Source organism: Falco punctatus (genome assembly GCF_963210335.1).
Source record: "Falco punctatus genome assembly, chromosome: 2".
Lineage (NCBI taxonomy): Eukaryota > Metazoa > Chordata > Aves > Falconiformes > Falconidae > Falco > Falco punctatus.
The window spans coordinates 76,721,719-76,748,546 of record NC_137581.1 but is presented as its reverse complement, the minus strand read 5'-3'; the positions used below and the strand labels follow the sequence as shown (position 1 = coordinate 76,748,546).

Below are 26,828 nucleotides of genomic sequence, written 5' to 3'. Positions count from 1 at the left end.
TGAAAACATTTCCTTTTTCAAACAGAGGGTGTATTTGGGAGGAAGAAAAAGGTGAAACGGGAAAAAACACACACTAGTTAGTTTCAAGTTACTACTTATTCCTTACCAATTCAGTTACCATAATTGGCCACAATGAAGTTAGATGCTGAGGAGAAATTCTCAACAAAAGAACTCTGAAGAAGAGAAACATCTGTGCAGCAACTATAGACGTCTGCCCAACACGGAGGTTCTCAGTCAGTCGTTCTGAAGTAAACATAAAAAAAACCCCAAACAAACAGAGAGGAGTATTTTCCTGAATACATGTTGCTTTGGGAAATAAAAAATGTAAAGGTGGCAAAACAAAATTTTTGCTCCATCATCAGTTTTGGGTTGAGTCCCTTGCAACTCTATTAACAAAACCATGATTCAGAAAAAGTCTGAAGACATGGTGGCTTTATATTGGACAAAATATTATCAAAACTGACATTTAAGAACAACAGTAGTCCAAGAGTGGCTGGAAGACTGCCACTAAATAATCGTGTTTCCAGTTGTATTTTCAGACCAAAGGCTTTGGAACCCAGATTCCTGTCTCTCTCTTAATGAGATTATGTATTTGTTAGAATTCAAAGATGCACAGCATCATAAATTTTGTTAAAAACTTTTAAAAAATTGGAGTACGTGTTGGAAAACAGGTGAATTTCCTTTCTTACAATTTATATATATGTTACAGCTGAAAAAAAAAAGGCAGGTTAAATTACAAATCTTACCTTGTATTAAGGGAAGATAGAGATGATATTGATCCGTCTCTCCACTAAAGACAGCAAAAGCTTGCCGCTTCAACAACATTGCTTTTTGCTCAAAACTTGGGTACAGTTTTAAGGCGCTGCTCTGCATATCTATAACAAAGATAAGAATTACCTACCATATAAAGACTTCCTCTGTTTGGGGCTGAAAATAATTCCTATGTCCTGAAATATTTTAAAAAGAAAAACTTGGATTTGGGTCTACTGATTGGTGAATTAGTCTCACACTGTAAACCTTCAACTGTTCTTTTAGAAGACCTGAAAAAAGAGACTAAAGCTGATTCTTCCTTTGAAGCTCTACACAAATTTAAGGGGTCCTATCCCACCCCTTCCCCTAGGACTTACTGTTCTACACTCCCCTCAAACCTGAATTAGAGGTCAAAGCATATTGCTCAAAGGTTTTCTGTACTGGTGCACCACATTCCTACAGCTCGATGCCAGTATACAGACACCTCCAAAGTTAGCCAAAGTCTCTTTGCTCTCTATCAGGGAACAGCTGCAAAACGTCACACTTCAGCAACTTAAAATTATGGCAAAATGTGAATGGAGGAATCCAACATTAGCATTTCTAGAACAAAAATACTTATGGTGTGTTTTAGACATGATCAAAATACAGAATAAACTTAGCACAGCTTTTAGCTGTAAATAAAGTTGACAATACAGTTGATTATGCAGATGCAGCATTGCCTGCATTTTCTTGATACATTAGTACACTAAAAGTGCACTTCAATAGGTTAAATGCAAATACATTTCAAATTAATGTAGAAATAAGTTATCAGTAGCTGATACTTACTCATCAAATCTTTAAACATAGTTTTCTCATGTGTTAGAAGATGATCAATAATGGATCTCCAACTGGAAAAGATATAGAAAGAATTAGATAACCAGAGAAAGCTTTGGTATACATTCACCTCAGAAAAGATTTTGGTCAAACCTTTCATACAAGGAAACAGTTTCCAAATGGTATTCAATATTCAGAGTCTTACCTGGTTTAACACATACTACATTCTAAGTCCTCCAGCAATACTGTATGCAGTTCCCTAATCACTAAGGGGAGTATCAGCGTAAGACAGATTTATTCTTATGCACGATAATGAAAATTTAAGTGAATGTATTTAGTAGTATTAGTGGTTGAGACCCATTTTTAACATTATTACATTCTGTAAGAAAGTACAAGCCAGAATATTTTTTCCCCATATTAGCCATTCTGCTTTAAAGACTTCCTTTCCAAATTCATAATAGAATCTCGGAGCACTACAATCTCATGTCTTACTGAGTACATGAAGTGTCCATCTGGAAAAAAGCTGGATCCATATACAACTCGAGAACTTCTTTTTTCCAGGCTCGCTTGGTATAGGCGTATCCACTCAATGAGCTGAGCAACTGAGCACCAGCACGAAAACTAGGAATGTTGTAGGCACTAGGGGAAGGGAACAATAATAATAAATACATATTTTTTTTAAGTTAAGTTTATGTAACCAGAAAATAAACTCTGGGGTTCCCCAGAACTTCTAACCAAATTGTCTCAGTAATAGGCTTTGTCAACATTAACTGGTAACTTGGAGCCGCAGGAGATCAAAGCAGTTTGTACAGAAGCTTCTCACATTTCCAGTCTACCTAGTTTGGGGAGATATTTTCACTTTAGATGTATCACAGCACAGTACTGCCTGTTTCCACTACAGGTATGGTTCAAAACTTCCCTGAAAAAACTTTCCAATAAGCTTTGCACCCTTGTCATTAGACCCCTTTAGAAGGTATCACAGTAGGCTTCATCTGTCACCCAGATAACAATTCCATGTCAGTTTTTTATACAAGTGATGATGACGTGAGATCTCAGTTATGAGCCTTTTTCTCCTTGTGCTGCCCTGTGCACCATCCCACTCCAGATCTGGACACTGTGCTCTGCAAGGCGCAGTAGGGAGGGAGTGTTGGTCTCAAGGTGAAGGGACCCTGCGTGAACTAACACTTGTCCTGTGGCACCTCAGTTTCACTGAGGACACCGATGCAAAACAGCATCCTGCTATGAATCCTCACTACAGTAACTGCTTTGCCTGTGGCTGAACAAAGGTTTCAGGCTGGGAAGGTGGTGCTCAGACTGACAGGAACATGACTTTTGGTTGAGAAGGGATGCTGTCAAGGTCTTCTGTTTGAGCTGGCACCACACCTTCAGCAGCCTCAGTGTTGTCAAGGAGGTGGGGGTAGGCTACTGCCTTTTTGTGGAGACTGGCAACCAAACTCCTGCTGATTTGGGAGGACAGTGGCATGAAGACAGTCTTGGAGGTTATAGTCCAACTGCTGTGCTGCATGTATGAGTAACATGAAAATCATATAGTCTATCTATGGGCCTAATGGGGGCTCCACATTCTTAACCAGTGACCATCTTGTTATGGTCATGGCTACACAGATCACAGGGACTGCTGGCCTTGCCAGGCTGAAACTGGAGAACCATCAAAGGACATCTCTAGACATCTCAGCAACTTCACAATGACCGATGCCCATCTCTTTTGAACCATCATTCTCAGACCAAAGGGCACGGTAGTATCTTTGCAAGAAAAAACAAGCTGGCTGACTCCTGGTGTTCAGATCTATGCTAGCATTGCAGCAGCTGTCATTTATCCTCTGCAGCAGTCACAAGGACGTTCTTACAGCAGCAGTGTCCATGCCAATTTTAACTGTACCATTTCCACACATGGGCAGAGATGGACCAAGTGTTTGGCTTGCAGCCATTGCCTCAAACCAGGCCTAGCATGGCAGCGTGATGCCAGCATTCCCAGGAACAGTTTCAGTGGTGGCTGTATGCAGGGTTTTCCATATTTGCTGCAAACAGCAAGGGCACTGGGTGCATGTGCATGATGGTATATGCCCTGGTCAACAAAAGCAACATACACTCCATTCATCAAGAATCTGACTTGGTCAGGGGTGAAGCAGACAGAAAACACTGTAGTAGATATGATGGAAAATGTACAATTACAATGAATAGAAAATAGCTTCCCAAAATTTCTCTGCATCATTTTTAATCCATCCCCCTTGAGAGGGAGCATGGAAATGTCTTCAAACCCTGCTGCACTCTGAGGCTTGCTAGCTTTAATGCTCACTTCCCAGTGACACTCAATCCATCATCCCTTTTCAGCATGCCTGGTTGTATCTTCCCTGACCCCTCTATACCCCTTTTTTTTCCTGCTCTTCACTGTATACAGGGTACTAACCTAAGCAACACTCCAGTCAACCCCTACCCCTCCACCACCACAACCCACGAGCTGTGGCTGATGGTCTTCCACACCTCAGATTAGATTGGTCTGCTCAGAAAAACATAGTAGCCAAAAGGGAGCAGCTGGGAGGAAGGGAAACTTGGCAACAGCTACAGCAGGAGCAGCTCCAACTCAGAAAAACGGAACTGGCAGGGAGCAGGGAAGAGAAGGGGAAGGTTGCTTCCTGTCACTTGGCGGAGAGCTGCTAGAAAAGGTAGGGTTTGCTTTCTAAGAGATCTGTGAATAGCACTGGGAGAAACATGGGGAGAGATGCATGAGGCAGGCTGAGGAACCAGGACCAACTGATAAGGCCCTGGAAGATGGAATGGAAACCCCCACAGCAAGGTAATGTTCTCATCTTCCTTCTCCTGTCCCTGTGGGAAAAAGGTTATACTGTTCATCTGACAGAGGGTATCATCCATCTCTCCCACACTTATGTTTTTGGCTGAAAAACTAGGTAGACTATAGGCAGATATTGTAGCCTTCCTACTTCATGACGGGTCCTGTGACCTGCCCAGTGCTCTACTGCCCCACCCCACAGTCTTTCTCCATTACCTAACATACACAGAAAGGGGAGCTTTAAGTAAAGGCCTACAAAAAACCTACACAGGAGGAACACCTACAGCTAAACAGAGCTGTCAAAGCTCAAACAAAAAGTTTCAGCTCCTGGGGGAAATACAGGTCAAACCTTATTAGAATGGAAACAAAGGAGAGGACAAACTGAAGAAAAAGCAAAAGTCTTACAGTTGCAGTCAAAAAATTCAGACATGCACAGAGAGAGAAGTCACCTGTGGTTGCGTAGGTAAGGAAACACATAATAAAGCAAACGTGAAATCAATGGCACAGCTTTCTCCTTCTCATCACTCCGGTAAACCATGTCCAAAAGAGAAGCAAGAACCTTAAAAATGAAAAGAACATCTCTTTAAACCTCTAGTTGGTATTTCTGTCAAAAGGGGAAAGCATGCCTTATTTCAGGCTAGAATGCGTGCACACATGGAATGCCTCAAGAAAGATTTAGGCCCCCATTTAATCTGCCAGGAAAACCTGATGCATTCATCTGCTCAGTAATACCAATACTAAACCACCGCACAGATGAGAGCAGCAACTATAAAACCGGTTCCTACTTACTTCTGCAAGGAGAGAAAGAGCTTGGACACTGTATATTGAAGGAGCAGAGGCAGAAACCATTGAAGATGGTGCCACTGATGTATCTAGAAGAGGTAAAATTATTTAGTTTTCCCTTCAGATATGTTTAAATTTTGCTGTTTTCCTAATTTTCTTCCCAAACAAAACTGATGTGATTTTTTGGTATTACAGTGAAATAAAGGCCTCTGGATATGCTGCCACAATGACATACCTCATGCCCCATGCTGTTCTGTCCCGTGTATTGCATGCACCTGCAATAAGTTTTCCTCTGCATTATACACAATCTGCAGGTATTTACTAAACCCGCTTAGGCTGACATTGTTATTGGAGGATAATGCATTTTTTGTTGTTTTACTTTTTGTCTGTATTACTCCCATCTCATGCAAACAACATACTGTCAAATACGTTGTACTCTTCACTGACTTAAGTAGAAGAGAGGAAGCAGCAGAAAATCAGACAAAATCACATTACCATTCACATCTTCAATGTTGAAGTCATCTGGTAAAATCTGAGGCTGAGCTTTCACTTCCAAGTTCCGGCTCAGCCAGCTAGTCTGTTCCAGAGAAGAACCAGCAACAGTCCCTACAGCCTCCAAGATTTTTTGGGTCACCTCCTATAACATAACCAGACAACATGGCATCAGATGAAAGCTATCATCACTTGGCCAATCCAGCAAAATCCTTTTTATATGGAACATGTCAGAAGGATCAGAATTAGGCACTTTTATCTCTTAGAAACATATATACTTCTCTGATTTAACTATCTGTGCTCTCAAGATGACTAACTACTGCTCACTTCAAATAAGAACAGGTAAGAAAATGAGAAGCAGGAAAAACTTTTAAGTTAGCTTATCATGGAAGTTTTACTCATGATTTTCCATGCAAGCCATTACCATTACCATCGTATTGATCTGGCATTTGGCATCAGTCCTGCCACACTTTACACATTAGCTGTCACCTGTCAAAGACATGATCTAAATTGTTCAGCCCCTCAGAAATGGCATACCAATGCCTTTATTGTTTTGAACGCTGTTCCTTTTTATTCCTTTTATATTCAGAGAACATTAAGTGAGGCAGGGTTTTATCCTACAGCAATCCAACTGTTCATATTTCAGTCTTTCTATTAGGGGTAAGCAAGACATGGCATCAAACTTCTCACTCCAGCATATTTAATTCCCAGTGAAATGAAAAGCTGGTCACTCTAATGAAACCAAATCCCAAGAATCCAAAGCAAATCAGAGGTCACCTGTGAACAGGCTATAAGATAGTAAGATTGCAAAACTGTCTTTTTATCATTGTCATTTTGCTGGCAAGTCTCTGAAGCAGAAGTGGAGACTTAATTTCTCCGTTGGCACACAAAAGTCCTATAACCACAACACTATCTGATCTCACACACAGCATTATGTTGGCTCAGTGTCAAAACTGCACCCAAGTAGGTAGTGCTTAAACTGTTCTGGTGAAATCACACTTGCCATAGGAAGAGAGTCCTGCTCTACTCCACCCCTTCTTTGCATAAAAGGTGAGCTGTCAGTCATTTACATTGCCAAACACAGTTATGAGCTTCAAGAATAATTATGCTACTAATTTTCCTAGATAGTTTTGAGATTTCAATACTTACACATATGACATGAACTCATGATACCACACTTGTGTTATGATTTAAATTCTGAGAAATCATAAAATTATCCAGCAAAAACAGCTTTGAAAAGTCCATAGTTACCATTGCAATTTCATGCATTTTTGACAAAATTTTGCTAGAGATGTCTGTGCATCTTGTCTCATATTTGAGCCTCCCATATTTACCAGGCCTAAGCCAAAACGTGTGGATGCAGATTCACACATTCTAAAAGCACAGATGAATTCAGATACAAAGATCAGGTCATCTTCACTTTTACTTAGATTTACAATGCCAGATTTTTGAACTAAAGGTATACATGTACCTGTAAGTCTTTTTGGTCTTTTTTGTTTTCTAGAGTAGGTGTCCTCGTCACAAAGTCATTCAGAGTACTGTGGGAAAATCAATTCACTCTAAGTTAGTAATTGGACAGGTCTACTCCACACATCTATAAGCCTTCTCTCTTATGCAGTACCTGAGAAGAAGAAAGTGTCCAGGAGGAGCTAAATTCAACTGCACAGACTCTTTGAGAAGTCCTAACAAGGACTGGAAGTTCTCCTGCAAGGCTGAAACAGGCAATCTGCCAAAAAAACCAATACCAAATCACACCCAAGTCTGAAGATAGAGTTAAGGAAAAAACAAAACCCAACATATATAGGTAACTTGGTGGCTTAAAAGCTTCCATCAATATCAGCCCTTTAGATCCTGCCCTGTGCTAACTGATCCAACAATGTGGTATAAATATCCAGCAGCACAGGCAATATGCATACACCACTAAATGCTAGCAGCACATGCAGTATGCCTGCCAGCACTGTAAGAGGGCTGAGTCTTCAGGGACAAGAAAAGGAATAGTTTAGCTAGCCACTCCACTGCATGCCAGCTTACTTATCTCCATAGCTTATTCCATACAGTATATTGTGCAGTCTGATATATCCCAAGGCTTCCATTTGAGAAAAGCCAAGTACGTGAAGAAGAGTTTTGATCAAAAGGAGTATTTCCAACCAACTGCCTGACCCACTACATGTCCAGCACAGACTGCAGCCATAGCAGTTCTATGAAATTTGAAAGTTCCCTATCCATTCATCTGGCAACACAGAACAGATAAGGAGAAAGATCCTAAGAAATTATACAAGTGTCTTGCTAATGAGATGCCTAAAGTATGTTGCTCTATTGGTACGCAATAAGGCTTTCAGACTGGCATTATCAACAGATCAATGGAACATAACGTCATAGGGTTTGTGTCTATCTGTTACTTAACAAAGAAGTGGCAATAACCGTTTCCTACATAAAAGTGTCCTGTGATACAGTGACACAAAGATCAAAGTAAAGCAGAAATAGTGATGCTAGCTGTTATCTTAACTGGAGTCAAACAGAAAATTCTCTTTTATAATGGCTGAATTACCTTTGAATGAAAGCATAACTGAACTGCAGCACTGGAATATCTACAAGAGAAGATTTCTGAAAAATAAAAGCAAAACTGCCATTATTTGCCATTCAGAAAAAACCAGAAGGTCCAAGCTGTTGAATGTGTTCAATGGTTAACACACCCTTCTTCGAAGCCCCTTGTACTTCAACAGGTGACCAACTATGATAAAATGATCTACACAGCAGTATGAGGGAATTCAGAGCTTTAAGAGAGGACCCTAGTTCAGAAGCACTCACATTATTTTGCATTATCTGCTACAGTTTATTCAGAGCTGTAGGAGCTCATACAATGGTGTGCACAGTAGCAAAACTGGTTTCCTTGTAAACCAAGTGGAAAGTGGAAGACTCAGTGTGAAGTATTTTTAACTGTTCAGATAAGGGTAGAAAGATAGAAATGTATTGCTGAGCTGTGTATCTGCAGCAGCTTTATGAAAATTGTCAGCATCTTCAGTACTGGAGGACCCCACACATTTTCATTACCAGCAACTTCTCCAGCAAAATATTCTGAAGAACTTACACTGATGGATAACACCACAGAAACGCACATTCTGAAAAACATAACTTACTAAAAGCAAAAGAGAATCACACACTTAAAAAGAAAAACACCAAACCCCAACTTTCCTTCTAATATTTAGAAAACACATTAGAATAGACCCAGAATAGAATATATTAAAAAAAAAAGGAATTATCTTCATGGTTACCTCTTCTCCCTTGATTTGTGATGGTTTCTTGACTACCTCTTTGACTAGATGTAATATAGTGTCAATTTTCAATGTCTTAAGTGCACATATTAAATCCACAAGAATAAGCTGAGATGCACTAGCCACTGGAAGAATCTGACAAAACAAAAAACACACCCCTCAGAAGAATGTACCAGGCAAAATATGAAGCTGAAAAAACAGCTTTTTGTGTAATTATTCAAATATCAATACTTATACAAAATGTAAATTGAACAAGTTAAATCAAGCATGCGACAATTTTTCACACACAAATCTTCTCCCAACACCTTCATGAAAACAACTTCATTATGCTCAGATGAAAGCAGAAAAGAAAGAGGTGTTCTGCTCAGAATAAATGCTTAGTTCCAGGGAATACCACAACTCTAACGTTTCTCTGGAAATGGAGCTGATTCAAGGTCTTTGAAATATAATTGGCAAGTTACAATCCCAAGTGTACAAGTATTGAATAAAGAAAATGGCTATTACTATCAGATTTAAACCGTCACACCGTCCTTTTTATTTCATTATTTATTTAGGTTTAATTGTAGTCCTGATGCTTTGTGTAATTATGTATAAATGAGTGTTTCAGATTTTTCAGTGGCTTACCACTGTCACAGATAAAAAACCCCAAAGAATCTATAAACAAGCCCAGAGTTTAGAACTGATAATATAAATGTAACATTTGCCTTTACACTGGAAAACTAAGGGTGCCTTTCTTTAGTTTCACCTTGATTTTACTTTGATTCCTATGAGGTTTCTTGCTATTCCATACTGCTGCAATTGCTGCCATCAACTGGATTCCAAGTTGTGCTGTCAATGGATTCATGAAGTCAAGTATTTTAGTTCTTAATGTCTATAGAGGGGAAAAAAATAACCATGAATGCTAAACTTTGTAAGGCAAAGACTATCTCAGTTTGTAAAACATTCTTCCTTTTCCCAAGATGTTCAGAAATACACAACAAAAAAATCTTTCATATGCTTGGCAGTCAGATTAGTTTTGATTATTTATTTATGAGTTAGTGTATCCTTATTACAGATGGAAGTTAAATTTGTTGGAAAACATATTGCAAAATAGAAAAAGTAACTTCTTGTGTTACATTCTCTCTTCTCCTACAGATATTTTTCACTACTATGATTTATCAATATCCACAGAAGAAGGGAAAAGTCTAGTATTTTTATTCCTTCAGGTACATGTTCTACTGCCTGCAGACAGTTCAGAGGTGGTTAGCTCTACAGCAGCTATTAACAGAAGCTCACAGAAAAATCAAAACATTAAACAGATCAGGTAAGGGTGCAGAGGGGCAAAAAGAACAGCAAAGACAATCTAATTTTATAGGTAAGTACTGTGCAATTCTGTAGCTGACAAGAGTTCTTAAAAAATTCTTTGTAGCCCATTATCGTTCTGGGAATGGCGAAACTATTCCTAAGAACTCTATGTGAAATGCACTGGTGATGGAGGGAATGATAAGGATGATGAGATACACAGCAGTTTAAAAGAACTCCTACTTTGGTTGCTTTAAAGTAGACTGAAGAAGAGCCTTTAGTTGTTCCAAAGAAGTCAGTTGGTCTTTTCTGAGAGTCTTCCCTCTTTATAACACTCCAAAGAAGGGACATGGTATTAATAATGCGAGGCAATTCTTCCAAAATGGCATTCCTAGCATTTCTCAGGTTTGCAGGTTCAGCTAAACATGACGACTAGAAAAAACAAATATGAATGTTAAAATACATTATATTATGCACTACAGAGTGACTGCTCTTATTCTATACTTACGAGAATTATAGCCAACTTTAATTCAACCATTCTATTTCTGATATATACTGCTGCCATCAGTCTACTGAATTTGCTGTTCACTATTCTGGCACAGAAAGAGTTAATTTGTCTAGGAAATTACTTGGATAATATCCTCTTCTGACAAATGTTATAGGAATTAAAATTGTAGAGAACATATCAGCATGTTATCAACTCAAAAGAAAATAGAAGGCTTTGCTAACAACAGAGCAACTGTAGACACAATACACAGGACTAGTATTTGTGCGACCAAGATCATCATGAACATCTTCTGCTTAAAATTAACTTCCCTGTCTTCAAATAAAAAGAAATTAAAGTTCAGTCCCCCCTCCCTTACACTTTTACTTAGTTCACTTCTTTAAGGTTATCTTCTTGTACGACAGCTACTTTACTACTTATATTCACCTCTGAATGAAAAAGGGATGCATACTTTGAAGAGCTGGTGCCAAAGCATCAAGGGAGTGGTAGGCATTAAGCACTTACCTTTTTAGTTTGATTAGGGTGATCCAGAAGGCAGAAGTGACCAATGGTTGTCAGACCTTCCAAAAGGGTTAGTGGGTAATCAGGTGTAACATTTTCTCTTTTAGAAGTTAAGCTGCGGGGTGGGTGGGGAGGGAAGGGAAAAAACCCAGTTAACAGGCCAAGTGGTATTTCCTTGATTAAAAATTCCAGTAGAAGTAGAAATCTGTTTCTGCTCAACAGTTAAATAGAACATTGGAATGACCAGACAGGAATATCAAAACAAAGGATTCAGAAACTATGCTTGGACAACCCCATTTCCCTGTCTAGATCTTTCAGAATATTATTTCCCACCTGACCATAAATCTTTAGGGTTCAATTGTTTTTCCCTACTCCTTTCACTTACTGCCTGTTCTGAACAGTATTACTGTATTTTTCTTCTCCAGGGTGTCTCTCCTCAATTAGTCCTCCAAAATCCTCAGTCTTGTCAAAACTCGGAACTTTTTACTTGGATGGCAGGCAGAGGGGAACAGGGAATATCACTGCTGCTGGTCATTCTTGCTGCTGGTCCCCTTTCTTCCTCAACTGCAGCGAGCCCTGCTGCAACAATAGTGCTTCCACCTCACCTGGGCTCAATGGACAGATGCCTGCATGTGCAGCAGAGTTTGAGGATCAAACTCTGGGAGTCACAATGCTAGACCAGTAAGTTACTATGCACTGCTCTGTAGTACGGGGAACTTTTCTGCATAACAACCCCCAAACTGCAGACTCTTACCTTGCAGATGCTTTTGCAGATGTCTTCACAGCTTCATTTTCATACTGTTTGACAAGCTCATCCAGGTTTTTACATATCTGTACAACAAATGGTGCCACAGTCCAGCCTAAGGACTTCCCAAAATAGGGCAGGGAACACGTGACTAAGCCTACCCAAGTGGGATGCATCCCATAGCCATACTCTGGTTGCAAACCTCTAACCACAGCAGAGACGAATAATCCCTGTGAAGTTATTGGGTGTGGATAGACATATTGCATTGCACCAATAGCCTGCTGGAAATTAAGAGCCTGCTGCCATTCCTTAGAGAGATCTGGCTGATTCTCCTGTTCCTCATGAGTCTGTCCAAGGTGGTGCTCCAAGACAATCAATACCTGCAAGAGCTTCAGCAACTCAATCTGGAGTGGGTGCTCGCTCCATATTTGATCGTGCCCAAAATTGATTAGGCTCTCTTCAAAGAGTTCTTCAGTAACATTAACTCCATCTGCCATAAGCAATTCATACCGTTTCTGACTTGTGTACATAGATGCAGACAAAGAAAGAAGAACAAACTCCTGAATTTTGCATCTTCCTAGCAAACTGTGTATGAACTCTACATTCTTATTCTCTGCTGCCTTTGCCATGGTAGCTAGCTGGGTCATCATTCTGATCAGGACTTCCACACTTTTTACCTGAACATCTCTGTTGCCAAGCACGTCTCTCTGTGTGACCTTCAAGTAGCATGGATAATATGAGCGCAGAAAACTGAGACAGAGGTAAGTGAGCAATTCTATTAGCAGAGAATGGGGACACATGGTTGGTGACTGGGTCTGAAGCTTGCCATAAAAACTCTGCCCTACAAGAGCTTCCTGATGACGAGCTAATAGATTGTAAATAAGATTCAAATGTGCTGTGGAGCTGGTATCCATGCTTGTACTAGCTACAGCTTCAATAAATTCTTTAGGATTTGTTTTAAGCACTGCCTCCAGAACAGAAAAAGCATACAATACTCTCTTAGAATCATAAGGCTGCAAATATAGCAGCATGTGTTTAAACAGTGCCTCAATCATCTCCTGTTTTTCCTTCTGTTGCTTAAGCAACCTAGAATGGGTAATTTCCTGGAGCTCCAAGTCCACCTCTTCATCACTTGACAAAGACTCTGATGCTTGAGTCCTCTCAGAGTCAGCACGCACAAGGTTTAGCGCTGCACTGGATTTGGAGCTTTCAGGAAGAAATGCAGTAAGCAAACTCACATGGTTTGTGGTCTCTTTGCCATCAGTTGCAGCACTCTCATTGTCCTCATTGCTCACTTCTTGCAGCTCCAGAGAAGGAGAAAAAGAGGATGTATTTTCACTGTCATGGCCTGTGCTGGTGTCTGTTGATTCTGTGTGCTCACTACTGTCTTGGTCACCACCTGCTTCCTGTGAAGTTACTGGATTACAAGAGCCATTGTTTTCAGACTGTTTGGTTTTTAACTCCGGCTTCTCTGGATCTTTTTCCACTTCTGCCCAAATTGCTTCTCTATCGACGGTAGTAAACTGGCTCAATGGAAGGTTTTCCTCAGAATTGCTCTCAGAGATGCCAGACTCTTTCAAAGAGGCCTTTTTCTTGCAAAGCCAATCATGTATATCTTCTGGAAAAAAAAATATTATTTTTTTCCCCCAAAAGAACACATAATTGTCTTTTTCACACATAGAATCATAGAACAGTTTGGGTTGGAAGGGACCTTTATAGGTCATCTAGTCCACACAACATGCTTTAATTTTGAATCAATCGTTGTAAGAAAAAAAAAGGTTAAAAAGCTACTCTGCTCTAGTCTAGTATTAATTGTAACAAGTAAAGCTAAACCCCCCCCCCGGTTAAGGCAAGAATTCTTTTTTTTAAAGTGGTAGAGCAGTCCTAATTTACTGTATGTGCAAGAGAATAGGATCAAAATATAAAGCACATACCGTTTCTCTTATGCTATGACTCCCTAGATGTGACAATTTTTTTTATGCTTCCTAAGCATAAAATGTTTGCTGAGATCACAAGGGAAATAAGAAGGACAGCAACAGAGGGATTCTTACTTTTTTATTTTAAAATGTATTATTTTTTTAAGAGCTAATGTTTTACTTGATCACATGCTGTGGAACAAGGAAGGAATATATTAGCCCTGTGTTTGTATAGCATCTAATAAACAGGTCCCTTTGGATGCTATAAATGTCTGCCATCTAACTATTTGCCAGTCAAGACAGACAATCAATTATGCAAGCAGACAGCTATGTTAACAGTAATGAGACAGACAGGTGACACAGAAGTTTCTTTACACAAAACTGCTGGACACTTCTCCACTGTCTTCCAGCTGTGCTCCAGGAAACAACCTTGGCTACTTGGGCCAAACGGTGCATTGTCTCATACCCTTACCACTCCCAGCAATCCCAGCCTGAACAGACTTCTCAACAATCCCAAACCTGAAGAGACTGCCAGCCTTCATGGGACTCTCTGCACTTGGAGCAAACCCTGGCTCCATACCTATCTCAGTCTTCCCCAGCTGCTCCTGACAGGTCTCTGTCACACTTGTCTGTTCCACATTTGACACACACATCATATGTAGTTCACAATGTTCGTATTATGGGTCTTAAAATGGACATCTTCCAGCTGTCAAATTTAGCCTGTCAAGGTAAAGAGTCCCTGCCAAATTCCTAAATTTGGGTGACTGGAGGTCATCTTTAATTGCAGACACCTCTCTTTGCTTCTACATCCTAGCTCTGGGAAACCTAAGACATACGCCACAAGGGCTCAGGTCTCCTCTTGAATCAAGACAGATCTTTGGACAAAGACATTTTAATTTTCTGAAGCCAGCAGAATTAAGCGGGGGTTTTGTGTGGTATGCCCTAAACAGCAAGATGTTCCTCACAACCTGTCTGATTATTTTAACGTGATGCCGAGGGAATCATTAACTAATATTCTGAACAAAGAAACTGGTATGAAGGTGCATGGTGTGCTGGGGCAAGACTGAGTGGAGAGAGTAAGATCTGCCTGTCCATCCTGCCTACTGGAACAGTTCCTGGACTGACACAGTCACCAAACTGCTCCTGGATTTCATTTGGTTGCAGACCTAGTTTTGCTCAAGAAGGGATCTGGTGAACAGTGAACACACATGCAGTGTGGATCATCTGGGAATGGCAAAGACGAGTGTGGGACAAGAACCCAAAGCAAAGCAGGGAGCAATCCAAACCAACAGCGTAGGTGCAGCCACCAGAAAACGATCATCAGGCCTTCAACTAGCATGACTTACTCCTGAACTCTGTTTTAAGAATCACTGTAGGTGCTTGGATAATGAGGAGTCTGTGGAACTGAAGCAAGATAGCTCATGGTAATAGGATGCCATTGCATTTCAGAGACTACCTTCAGCAGGTGTTCAGGAGTATGCAATGCTATGTTAGCACTTATAGTTTCAGTCCAAGAACAGTTTTACCTGCTGAATTTTTCTGTTTGATGTAGTGGATGGACGTGCGCTGTGTCTTAGGATGAAGCAGCAGCAGCAGGACTGGTTCAAGAATCCGTGCAACATCATTAAGTGAAAGAGCACGGATCAGCCAGCCCTGTGCTGCAGCACCAATTGCGCCATCTGAACAATTGAGACTGTCCAGTACCACAAACAGAGACCTGAGTGGAGAAATCAGAACGAAGAAGTACAATTGAAATCCCTAAAAAAAGTTAATGCAAACAACAAAATAGTGGCAGGGAACAGACACAGTGCATGTTCAAGTAGGCACCAGCCAATGGCTCATGTCTACTAAAAACAACTTGATCATGCATATTTTCCTGAGCTGAGCTCAAGTACACATGCATTTGTACAAGCAAGGCCATACATATACTCACAGTCTAGAAGAGCAGCATATTTTAAAATGCTTTCACGTGCTTATTTAGAAAGACTTTTAATGCTTTTGTTTCATTTTATACAACGGTTATAGTCTCAAAAATAGGAAGTAGAACTATTATTTTTTTCTTTGCACAAGTACCTGGTTCTGTTTCCTTTGGGAAAAAATCTAACCCACTCCAAGATAAAAAATGTCTGCTATGCAGGAACTTGTCTGCAAGCTACTCTTCATACATGAAGCTCTTTCTATTTTTACAGAAATTTCCTTCACACAAAGAAGTGCACCATGCACACAGAATGCTTTGCAAAGGTAATAGTGCAAGGAAGTTGAAGATCTTCCTTTTGCTCATTTTTTGCTCCCTCTACAGAGAACTTTTTCCCACCTCAGAAAAAAGAACAGAATAAAGCATGATATAGTAAATATATAAATGTAAGTCCAAGCCAGTGGAAATGGAAAATACCTATCAAAGGACCGATTGTGAGAAGTCACTCTGCTGCCTTGGATCTCTCTGGTCAGATGCCACATGACAGAGAATCTGAACAGTGCTTCCAGCCTTGTCCCCTTTGCAAGGAAACAAGACAGATACATATTTTTTGCAGCATTTATCTCCAAGAAAGTTTTAGTGATTTTTAAACCTCTAGCAGAACAACCATTATTGTATAGATGACTGCTAATCCTTCTCAGGTAGCTTGAGAGCATTTTTCTGTTTTGCAATAGACTAAACCAAAATGCCATATATCTATGAATGCACAGCCAAAACTCAACAGCCACTGGGTTTGTAGGAGCAAAAAACCAGATATGCCAATACACAAAAAATGTATTTCAAGACTCCTGTGTATAAACATTTTAGTCTTGGCTTGATGTTAGGGAGGTTTAAAAGCTGGATGACAAACAGGAAGACATTGTTATACTAGGTAGTGTTTATTACTGGTAATTTTGTTCAAAAGATTTTAAAAGATTTCCAAACTTTTAAGTCTCAAAATTGCAAGAGGAAAGATACGAAACCAACACCAAAGACTGAAGGTGGCTGGTTTAAGTTTTATTGTGCAAGGCATTTCTCACAAATATGCTGTAAGTTATTAAAGAACTGTTCTGTCATTAAACTAAGTAATAAAATAATTAGTAACTGGCTCACTTAAAATACTGCTTACTTATTATGAGAACTAAATAATAAGGTGGACACAGGGTCAACATTATGTTGACATACACTTACAAGGTAATAAAGTCTTTTGTTGGAATATGAAGTTTACAGAATCAACACAAAATAAAATTATTTTAGAGTTACTGGTGGAGCTGGCTTAGGTTGAAAATACTGTCAAAACCTGTAAGTTTTTAGATACTACATGATTTGGGATGAAACTAAAAAAGCTTTGGCATTGATAGAACTTGTATCCAAGGATTAATTTTAGCAGTAATCCCATGATGAACAAATCCCAGGGAATTGTAAAGGCATGGACAGAGTCTGTCAGACTCCTGGAAGACAGAGGGACCATGGGAGTGAAGAAGCGGGGTAGAAAGGAACTGGAGGGAGTCTGGGAAGCACTGCAACAACTCTACAGTGATGAAGAGGCTTCCATAACTACAGGACTTACTTTATCACGATCCAAAAGTGCATGGCAGATAATGTCTTCACAGATATTTGCCGATGGTGCCAAGCAGTGCAACCTGTAGAACAGTTCCACACAGGCAATGTGATGCTCCCGTGTCTCTTTGTTTAGCTGATTCCAGAGGACACAGGCTACTTTCTAGGGAAAAAATAATAAATGAATAAATAAATAAATATTAAAGTGCCATTTCTTCCCTGACTTACAAGCTTATTGCATAAATGTCCTCTATTACCAAAAGGGATTTCCAAATTGTCTTAGTTTAGCAAATAGTAAGAATTCAGGTCATACACTCAGACTTAAAGGAATGCAAGGACAGGTAATTCAAATGTACATGCACCAGAAATGAAGAAAAGCATTTCTGCTTTCATTTTCTGAGTCAAAACTTAACAGACTGTACATGTGTCAGGCACAGCAATTGGAAACACAGTTATTAAGAAAACGATCTTGGAACCAATGCTGATACCAACACCAATATCAATAAATGGTCAGGAGAAGGAAAGCATCTTTGAAACATACATACTCTAAATGAGGAGGATGGATTGTTTTCAGTTTTATTCACCCACTAACATTTTCTCTTATTAGAGTGGTATCAGTTGTCTAAAGTGTAGCTTTCAACTAATGAAACCAAACCCTTCAAGTCAGAAATCAACCATACCTACCCACCAGGAATTTGGACACAAAAACAACTAGCAACTTGAAAATAACCTGCTGCTTTTGAACATCCTGCTGGGAAGCACACATATAAGCATGCAATTGCTTTCAAATGCTTGTGGAAGCAAAACTCAGTAGTGGGTCATTCTAACACAAACATGCTGCTCCCGAACATCCATGCAAATAACATTTCCTTTCCTACCCCATCCTTAGAGGTTCAGTGTAGCTAGGCAGTAAAAAAGAAAAAGAAAATTGACACCTGGTAGAAATCTGTTTTCTCTGAGATGATCTTTAGAACTTCAGGAGCAATGGGAGGAAGGGTGACCATCTGTAGCTTTCCAAAGAAGGGGTTGTGGCCAGACACTTTGTACCGCTTCATTCTGTCTTCTATCACAAGCGCCAGTGACTGGGAATGGTTGATCACCTCCAGCAGCGTGAAGATGGACACGTTCTGAACATAGCAGTCATTCACACAACAGCATATTGTCATTAAGGACTTCAGCCACAGAGGGAAGCCGGCATCACAACCTCCTTAGAAAGTAAGTGAGAAAAAAGACTTTGAATAATCTCAAGGTTATGGTTGAATTTCCAAGAATTCTTTAATCAAGCTCACAGGACCAAGATACAAAAATGACTGCCCAAATCCAACTGTCATGCTATTATGAAGTTCCTTACTTCAGAAGGGACTTGATTCAAAGCAAGTTATATTCTTTCTCCTATTTCTCCAGGCAGAAAGCTCTTGCAGGACCTCAGTAACCCAGTAACTAGTGGATTTCTGCTTTCCAGTTTATGCTTATTCACAACTAGTTTTTCCAGCTGCTGTTTTCCAGCTGTTATTGTCAAAACCAACCGTAGAGGTCTGCTGATCCAAGGATGCTCTTTCAGGTAGCATTGAGGTATGTCATTTCAGCCACCATGAAGAACACAAGGAACAGATATGGCTAACATCAAGTCAAGCCATATTTCCAAGTGAATAATCAGACCAAGTTTTATTAAGGCTTGACTGGAGACAGTCTGAAGTTCACACATCTGGCTTCAAAACCAAATGTTGTAACTGCTTTACTACCACAACAAAATGTCCACTCTTCCTTCTTCACATCAGACAAATTTTGTATCAAATTCAACCCAGACCTTCATTATCAGAGGTTCTCTCCTTTTGACTTTAAACTTTACTGTATTCTCCAGGGTGTGCAGTTGAAAAGAATTTTGAAAGTAAACTTCTATAATCATATAATCATAGGATGATATTTCAAAGAAACACAATTATGAAAGCAAAACTTCGAAGTTCAGCTATATTGCTGACCATATGCAAGGCAATGCAAATATGCAAAAGTGTTCATGTCAAGCAGACAGCTCACCTATGCAGATGATGGGCATCTCATCACTTCGCTAAGGAAGACAGCAGAAATTTGTACTGAGGTGAGGAAGATTTTCCAGATTCCCACTTCTCCATTCACTACAAACCTATCTTGTCAACTACTTTTCAGGCCAATAACTGCTCCTGCTAAAGCTGATTAATTAACTTGAATTTCCAGAACAAACAGGCCCCTCCAGCTATACAAGATTATTCTTATTCTTTTCAGCTTACATCAGACTCCTTTGAATTCAGAGCGTTAGGGAAAGACCTGGTTTTATTTCTATTATGGTTTAGAGAGTTTTCCACCTACACCCATCTTCCTCTAATACATTCTTTTCCTTTTTTCTGGGGGGGTGGGGAGGCATACATGGACAAGGGGTACTGATTTCCTGAAAATGCTGTACCATGCCTCAAGGCTCTATAGGCCAGAAGGTCTCTTCATCCTTTCAGCTACAAGTTTTGTAGTGAAAGCTTTCAAAAGAATGTGGTAAAAAGCTTGGTAAAATTTGTCCCTCAGCTACAAGACATAAAACACATGCTGATGTGAGTAGGTCTTTAATTCACATGCAGCTTGCCTTCAGCCCTGTCAAAAGGCATTACTACTGGCTCTGGTGACATGTCTTGCAAATAGCCAAGCTCACACTGCTATTTACATCCTCAAATGCTCAAGTTGCCCAGTAAAGGAATCTTTTCTTACCAGGAACCTGAAACAGAGAGAGATACAACTGTTCCATCTCCTCTTCTGAAAGATAGACGGGGAATGTGGTACAATCCAACAAAAGGTGACAAGCCGCAGAGAAAGCTTCCTTGCAGTCACCTCTAAGGGGTCCCAAGACAAGCATCACTTGCTCTAAGTCCCACTCTTCTTCCTCCTTTTCCTTGTGATTACTGGAGTTGCAGTCAGGAGGAAGAGGATTAGAACTCTTGTTCTTGAATGGTGACCCACGAACTGAGAACAAGTCTGAAAGCATTTGTTTAAACTGAGGTACAGTGATTTGCTTTGCATCCCACGGGCTCTTTTTCTTGCTAGCACTTTCAAGTAATCTGTAGCCATTCTCTTTCTTCTCTTTTCCACTCAGATTCATTGCTGACATGCTTTCGTTACTTGTTTCTTGAATTTGCACCCCAAAAATGTATTTACTGGAAAACTTGGCAACCAGCTCTTGGATGCAATACAAAGTCTTCTGAATGCTCCCCCCTTTCTTCCAGACATCATCTCTCTCAAGGGTCACAGTTGGCATCCCCAGGTGCTGAGAGAGCTCTGGGGAGGAAGCACTTAGACCAATGCCACTGTCTTCTGACTTCAGGGGAGGGAATGGAGCCTCATCCTCCTCCTGCAGCTCAGATTTAGTCTCCAAGGTTATGTCCACATCTTCCTTTTTTACTGGGCTCTAAAACAGGAATTGTTAATGTGGTTAACGTGGCACTGCATGGATAATTTTCAACTATGTAAAACTGTGACAGGCATTGGGGAACAGCAATGACAGAAAAATCCCCTAGTATTTGCAATTTCCAGATACAAATTATTTTTCCAAAATCTTGAGACACAGTTATTTGTAAGCAGTTCAGTTCAATTGCATTTAAAACCTAACAGTTGTTTGTATAATCCTCATACCTTGAGTCATCAAACACCAACAGATCCATAGCTACAGATCCCTAGCAAATGGAAATGTTTCCTTAAAATCAAGTCACCACTACAACAGTATTACATGTTAGATTATTTCTAGTCAAATGCATGTATTTGTTCAACTACAAAACTTCAGCAGGCTGTGCTTGTGTGATTGTTTTATGCCATCTACTCCTCATTCCCTATCATGGTCTCTTGCACACAAAGAATAGCACATTGTGTTAATTAATTGAAAGCCTTGCAGACCTAATGAGCTGTAAAGCTGGACTTAATTTGGCAACTTGAATCTTTAGCAACTGCAGGATGCTGAGTACCTTTTCAAAACCACTAAGATCACATTCTTCTTAAGATGTATGATTATAGCCTCAGTTTCAGACAAGACTATACCCCTTCACTGTCAAATAATTCAACCAAGTCATAACTGAATACTCAGTAACAAGGCATCACATAGTTCTGGAAGGCATCAAGGTAAGTTTCAAAAATCTTTATTGCTGCAGTAATCATCTAGATTTAAGTTAGGAGAACTAGCATGTTAAAATAAGTTATGTCACTAAAAAATTTAAACATTTATGAGTAGCTGAAAAACACCTACCCCATTTCCACTTCCTGTCTCAATGTCCAAATAGGAAGGGGGCATTTGCACTTTGCTCAGCACCTTAAAACAGGTCTTTAAAGCATGAGTGAGTTCTGGTAAACCTAAGAGTTCCATATTTTCCAGGAGACACTGCACCATATAACTGAGCATCTGTGGAAGATACTGAGTTTGCACTTCAGAGTAGAGTTCCTAAAATAAATAAGAATTGTTTAAAATAGTTGTCACATATTATTCAGCTGTCTAGCAAAACTGATCAATGATTAAGTCCATTCATGAATGGTTAAGCTGTACAAACTTTCTTCAGTGCCATTCATTCTTTCTTCATTCTACATGATGAACCCATGAATCATATGCTAAAAATCTTAGGATAGTCAGCCAGCTACTAAGAGACCACAAAGTCCCAGGAAATTATATACCCAATGTGGTGGTGTGCTTCCCCCTTCCCACTGCACCCTGACCTAATGATGACTTGACTGTATTCAGCTCAAAGTGGATTTGGGAGTTTGACTTGAGCAGCACACATATCTCACAAAACAGATAACAGATAACTAATGCTGTCTAACAAGAAAACCAAATGATGCACGAGGTGAGGCAGGGGCCTCACAGCCTGGTGTTGCATCAGTGAAGGCCAGGAAGACACCCACACATCTGTTACTGTGAGTCTGTACCGTAAATCACTGTACCTGTACCAAATCCTCCCTGCTCTGTGCTGAACCATCACAGGGCCCACTGACACTCCAGATTTGATACCTCGTTAAGGACAAACTGGCACACAATAACTGACTCAGTCCCACCTCACCATGAGTATAAATCTGGGATTTTAGAATCCTTTTTTTTTGTTGTTTGTTTGGGGTTTTTTATTTTTGAGGACAAAAACTCCAACTACTGGATGGGTCAAGGGGCCTGTATCTCTCACCTCCCCAATCAGGGACACCTCTTCGGTAAGATTTGTGCCTCCGACTACATTGGACGTTACCTAGGACAATATTCTTAACAAAAGCACTGAACTCTTAAGCTCAATTTTTGCAGTAAGTGCATTTATCAACGGTGATTCTGAACTTGATTTATTAAGGTGACGGATATAACATCTATTCTTTCAGCTTTGTGAAACTGTTTCAGTGAAAGTCCTTAAACTGTGCTCTGACAGGTAAATGTTGACACCGATGAGTGGCTGTGCAAATAATCCTTTAGACTTACAAGTTGCTGACCAAGTCTGAGACAAGGATTGGATCTAGCTGCACCTAGACCCCTCTCTGAGGTGTTTAGAAAGCAAGGGGATCTTTTCCGAACCTCGTGACTCAATGGGAAGGCTGTCTCCCCCCACCCAGCCACCCATCAGACTCTTAACACAATACCTAAGAAGCAAAATGTACACTTTTTCATTCCTTTGATTAGAATCACCATATTTTAAAATGCAAACAATTTCTATTTTGCTAGGCAATAGCATGGGTAGCCATATATGAAGTCAGCACATAAAACTATACTATACAGAATATAGTATGCATATGCACATGTATGCCAATTTGCCTATTTTCATTTAAGGTAACCACAATACAAATTATTTTATTTTAAGTTTATTAGAACTTCAAAGCAGTTAACTTCAGGTTGCCTTACCAAAGGAATCACGTCAAGAAGAAACACCAACAGTGTGCAGAGCTCTGAAATTGTGGGAGGAGTGCTAATATTTTCAAGAGGATACATCATCTGTGTGGATTTATTTCTGAATTGAGAGAAACATTATTATGTAAGCTTTTTTTAGTGTCAAAATTCTTGTTACAATAAAAAACCTTCATCAAACCCACCACAAAATACTGAACAGCTAGGTTTTCTGAAGCAGAGTAAAATGAGACTTCTAATACAGCGGGACAAAATATTCTGTCAAAACCACCTAAACTGTAGCTTGTATGTCGGATGCTAAAGTGCTTCTACTTTTCAGACTGAATCTCTATACACAATCTTACTACACTCTTATATTTAGAAAGAGATAAAAAGATAGATATCTTTAGTTTTCTTCAAAAAACACTTGTTCTTCCAAGGAAGACCTCTTCACCTCCCCTCCCACACCTCTTCCTCCTTCAGCTGTCATTTTGAAAGCAATTTCTTTTCTTCTCAGGTTGCAAGTTTCCATCTAATTGTTTACCTGTTTGCAGTCTTGAATTATTTTAGGATGCAACATACATATCTGTCTGATTCTAGCATGTGCTATGTTCTTCTAGAATTAAAATGCTTCAGTAAACATTATTATCTTACACAGATACCTCTTAAGTGGCATTTTTAAGAGGGGCACTATTGTTTAACAACATAAACACCTGAAACAATCTTCAAAACATTTGGTCATGTAATCCCAAAGGAAATCCGTGCTTAAGGATGTGATTAATAAGTTGACTGTTTTGACAATTTCCGAAGCATTCTTGTTCTCTTTGATTGCACTGTGTGAAAGAAAGAAAAAAAAAAAAGCAGGGGAAAAAACCCAAACCAGACGTCAGTGAAGATTTTAAGAGCATGCACATCACAGTATTAGCTGATGCATTCTAAAATATTTTCCCCCATTTCTCTACAAGATAAAAGACATTGATTGTTTTAAATCAAGGGCTAAGCTGTTCTGGAATAACTACAGTCTGAGCATCTTTCTCCTAGATGAAAGAAATCAAACCTTGAGCTTTGCAAATCAAAAGGCTAAGAGTTCTGTCACCAGACTGATTGGCCAATATAACTGGATTTAATCAACACCAATCATATGCAGTGTACTTCATTTTCTGCTCTGCTGATCAAAAAGAATTCAAACATGTGCAGGGAAAAAGTTAAGTCATAGGAATATCTCATCTTCTCTACAGAAGGTCACTTGGTTAAAAACCTAACATTCCTTAAATTGGTTAGATTTTAATAACCTAGCTTAATATAAATGATACAGCTTCAGTTCATACTCAAAAAATGGTAACTATACCTTGCAAGTATGTTGCCACTTTGATTGTAGCTGAGTTTGAGATCAGAACCAAGTGCATCTTTGCAATAGGAATAAAAGGCTCTAATAACTTCAAGGAATAGATCACCAACAACCTGTGGCCCTGCAATTGAAGGAAAAAAGAATCCATTAGTTGCACTGAAGCAATTGCTAGGTGGCTCAGTTACAAACTTGTATTGACTTAAATTAGGGCTAGCTAGACTAAAAAAACACAATCACCTAAGTAGGAAGAAAATGCTTATGTGGCTTTTTAAAATGTCAGATTTTCCAGTTAAAATAAAATTAAATATGTAGTTAAATATTTGGGTTTGTTTTAATTCTAGTTAAATACCACCTGTTCCTTTTAGGAACTTTTAAAACTGGTACTTGGAAAGCCTGGTTCTACATTACACTTAAGTCACTGCAGTTAGGCAGCCACACTGCAATCACTTACAAGTAGGCATAATCATAACCATGAATCTGCAGTTCACATGCCAAAAATAATCCCTGTCTGTATCCATAAGGAAAACAAGCAGGTTTTACAACACACATTTAACATAGTAGCCTTAATTAAATTTTGAGGGACAGAAATCGGAAAAATCAGCAAATTGAGGAAGTTCAAAGGCCTAAATACATAAAAAATTGCATATTTATAAACAGTTTTAAGAAAGTAGTGTAAGTTAGGTGTGTGCTGACAACCACACCCAGTTTTCAAGGGTCAGCACTTTTTTGTTTTATCTGAAATTGTCTATAGAGGAGGTGAACAAATAATTACAATACTCTAAACATGGAACCGTTAAAAAAAAGTAGTGTATAAAGCATTCCAATGAGTGCTTCTAAAAAAGAAAAAAAGTTAAAATTACTAAGAGTAGCAGAAAAGGTCAAAGACTCTTGTTATGTTTTAGTTTGCTACCTTTAATTAAAAATATAGTTGCATTGCTAAATCCATTTCAAAATGAAGTAAAAGTCACGTTGGCTTAAGGCTCAAGAAGTTGTATTTTGTGTGCTGACTGCAACAGAAAGATTACACTGTATAATGCAGTTCAGCTAAATAACCCTTATCTGTAGTTCAGTTTAGCACTGATTGTCAGCCAAATAAAACATACAAAAGGGTAGTATCTGTCATCTACTTGCTAAATTAGATTAATCAATACATTTATAGTGTAACAACCTTATTCTCTTCTTCAGCATTTGTGTCAAGAAATAAAAATGCTTTATATAAGAGGCTTTAATTGCAATAGACTTTTTTAAAGAGCCACCAGAAACCAGCTAAAACCAGCAGAAGGAAACATTAGCATCACTGTCTTATAAACAGACTAACAACTGCTCCTACCAAAGTAGCGTTCATTTGTTAGATAAGCAATACAGAATCCTCATTTTTCCTGGCAGTGCTTTGACAATTCTATAACAGGAAATGCGCTTAAAAGGACTTCCCCAACCCATGAAAGAGGATAAGCTTACCAGAAACAGGAGCCTGTAAAGCAAACTGCCACTCAAGCATTTAGCCTCAGTACATGAGCTTTCTTCTAAGTCTACAGGCTTAGTCAACGATAACATTACTCTCTTACCCAGGATAACACCTAAAACAACACTCCCGGATACAGTCAGTCACTAAGACTCTATTGGCTTCTAAGAAATCCCAGTTAACCAGTCCATAGGCTTCTCATAACTGCCAGATACACAAAATATAATTTCAAAGACGTATCTGTACATACATGGTTCTCACAGAATACTATTAAATCCTAAAATTCTGTCAAGTCACTTTGGCTTAGTTTTTTGATGCAGAAAGTAGAACTTCCCCTTTAAAATAAGAGCTGGCAGAGCCTCACCCTTCTGGTGCTGGCAAAGTCATGTACACAACAGGACAGACAAGGGACAGGGAAGAGGAGAAATACGTCACAGCTCAGTCAAGTCTCAAACTATAGCTCCCAGAGCAGCATCAGGCCGGCACAAGCCAGCAGTGCTACTGACAGAGGCACCCCTGCCTCCCCACACTCCTAACAGCTTATTTCCAGCTGAAGAAACTGCAGGGAAGCGGTACTTCCCACTTTGGCAGCAGTACCACCATAGGCTACGTGCCCATGGGACCAGAGCGTCTGGGAAAGCAACACCATCACGACAGTCTGGTGCAAGTGTGTAGAAAGGCCTGCAAACACAACCAAGCCCTGGAAACATCGAGGCAAGAGTAGTACCAGTGGTTTTCCAGATAGAAGCCACTTCATAAGACAGAACAGAAAGAGGCCTAACTGTTTTA

At 39.5% G+C, this 26,828-nt stretch overlaps 1 protein-coding gene across 2 annotated transcripts in view; it reads right to left on the bottom strand.

Moving 5' to 3' along the window:
- DOP1B (DOP1 leucine zipper like protein B) overlaps window positions 1–26,828 on the bottom strand; it is a 51,819-nt gene that overhangs the window by 5,560 nt on the left and 19,431 nt on the right. The window contains exons 10-33 of one of the 2 annotated variants that reach the window (XM_080376241.1): window positions 24,578–24,698; window positions 23,943–24,062; window positions 23,248–23,353; window positions 21,631–21,822; window positions 20,109–20,802; window positions 18,314–18,585; window positions 17,389–17,541; window positions 16,257–16,357; window positions 15,391–15,581; window positions 11,958–13,563; window positions 11,207–11,318; window positions 10,441–10,629; window positions 9,662–9,787; window positions 8,917–9,051; window positions 8,193–8,248; window positions 7,266–7,370; window positions 7,116–7,182; window positions 5,648–5,789; window positions 5,159–5,241; window positions 4,819–4,928; window positions 2,056–2,202; window positions 1,576–1,637; window positions 747–875; window positions 107–243 (exon numbers count right to left, since the gene is read on the bottom strand). In XM_080376241.1, coding sequence (XP_080232367.1) covers window positions 107–243; window positions 747–875; window positions 1,576–1,637; window positions 2,056–2,202; window positions 4,819–4,928; window positions 5,159–5,241; window positions 5,648–5,789; window positions 7,116–7,182; window positions 7,266–7,370; window positions 8,193–8,248; window positions 8,917–9,051; window positions 9,662–9,787; window positions 10,441–10,629; window positions 11,207–11,318; window positions 11,958–13,563; window positions 15,391–15,581; window positions 16,257–16,357; window positions 17,389–17,541; window positions 18,314–18,585; window positions 20,109–20,802; window positions 21,631–21,822; window positions 23,248–23,353; window positions 23,943–24,062; window positions 24,578–24,698 — 5,156 coding nt within the window. Of the gene's footprint in view, window positions 1–106; window positions 244–746; window positions 876–1,575; window positions 1,638–2,055; window positions 2,203–4,818; window positions 4,929–5,158; window positions 5,242–5,647; window positions 5,790–7,115; window positions 7,183–7,265; window positions 7,371–8,192; window positions 8,249–8,916; window positions 9,052–9,661; window positions 9,788–10,440; window positions 10,630–11,206; window positions 11,319–11,957; window positions 13,567–15,390; window positions 15,582–16,256; window positions 16,358–17,388; window positions 17,542–18,313; window positions 18,586–20,108; window positions 20,803–21,630; window positions 21,823–23,247; window positions 23,354–23,942; window positions 24,063–24,577; window positions 24,699–26,828 lie in introns of both variants that reach the window. The other variant, XM_080376240.1, reaches the window with a different exon arrangement.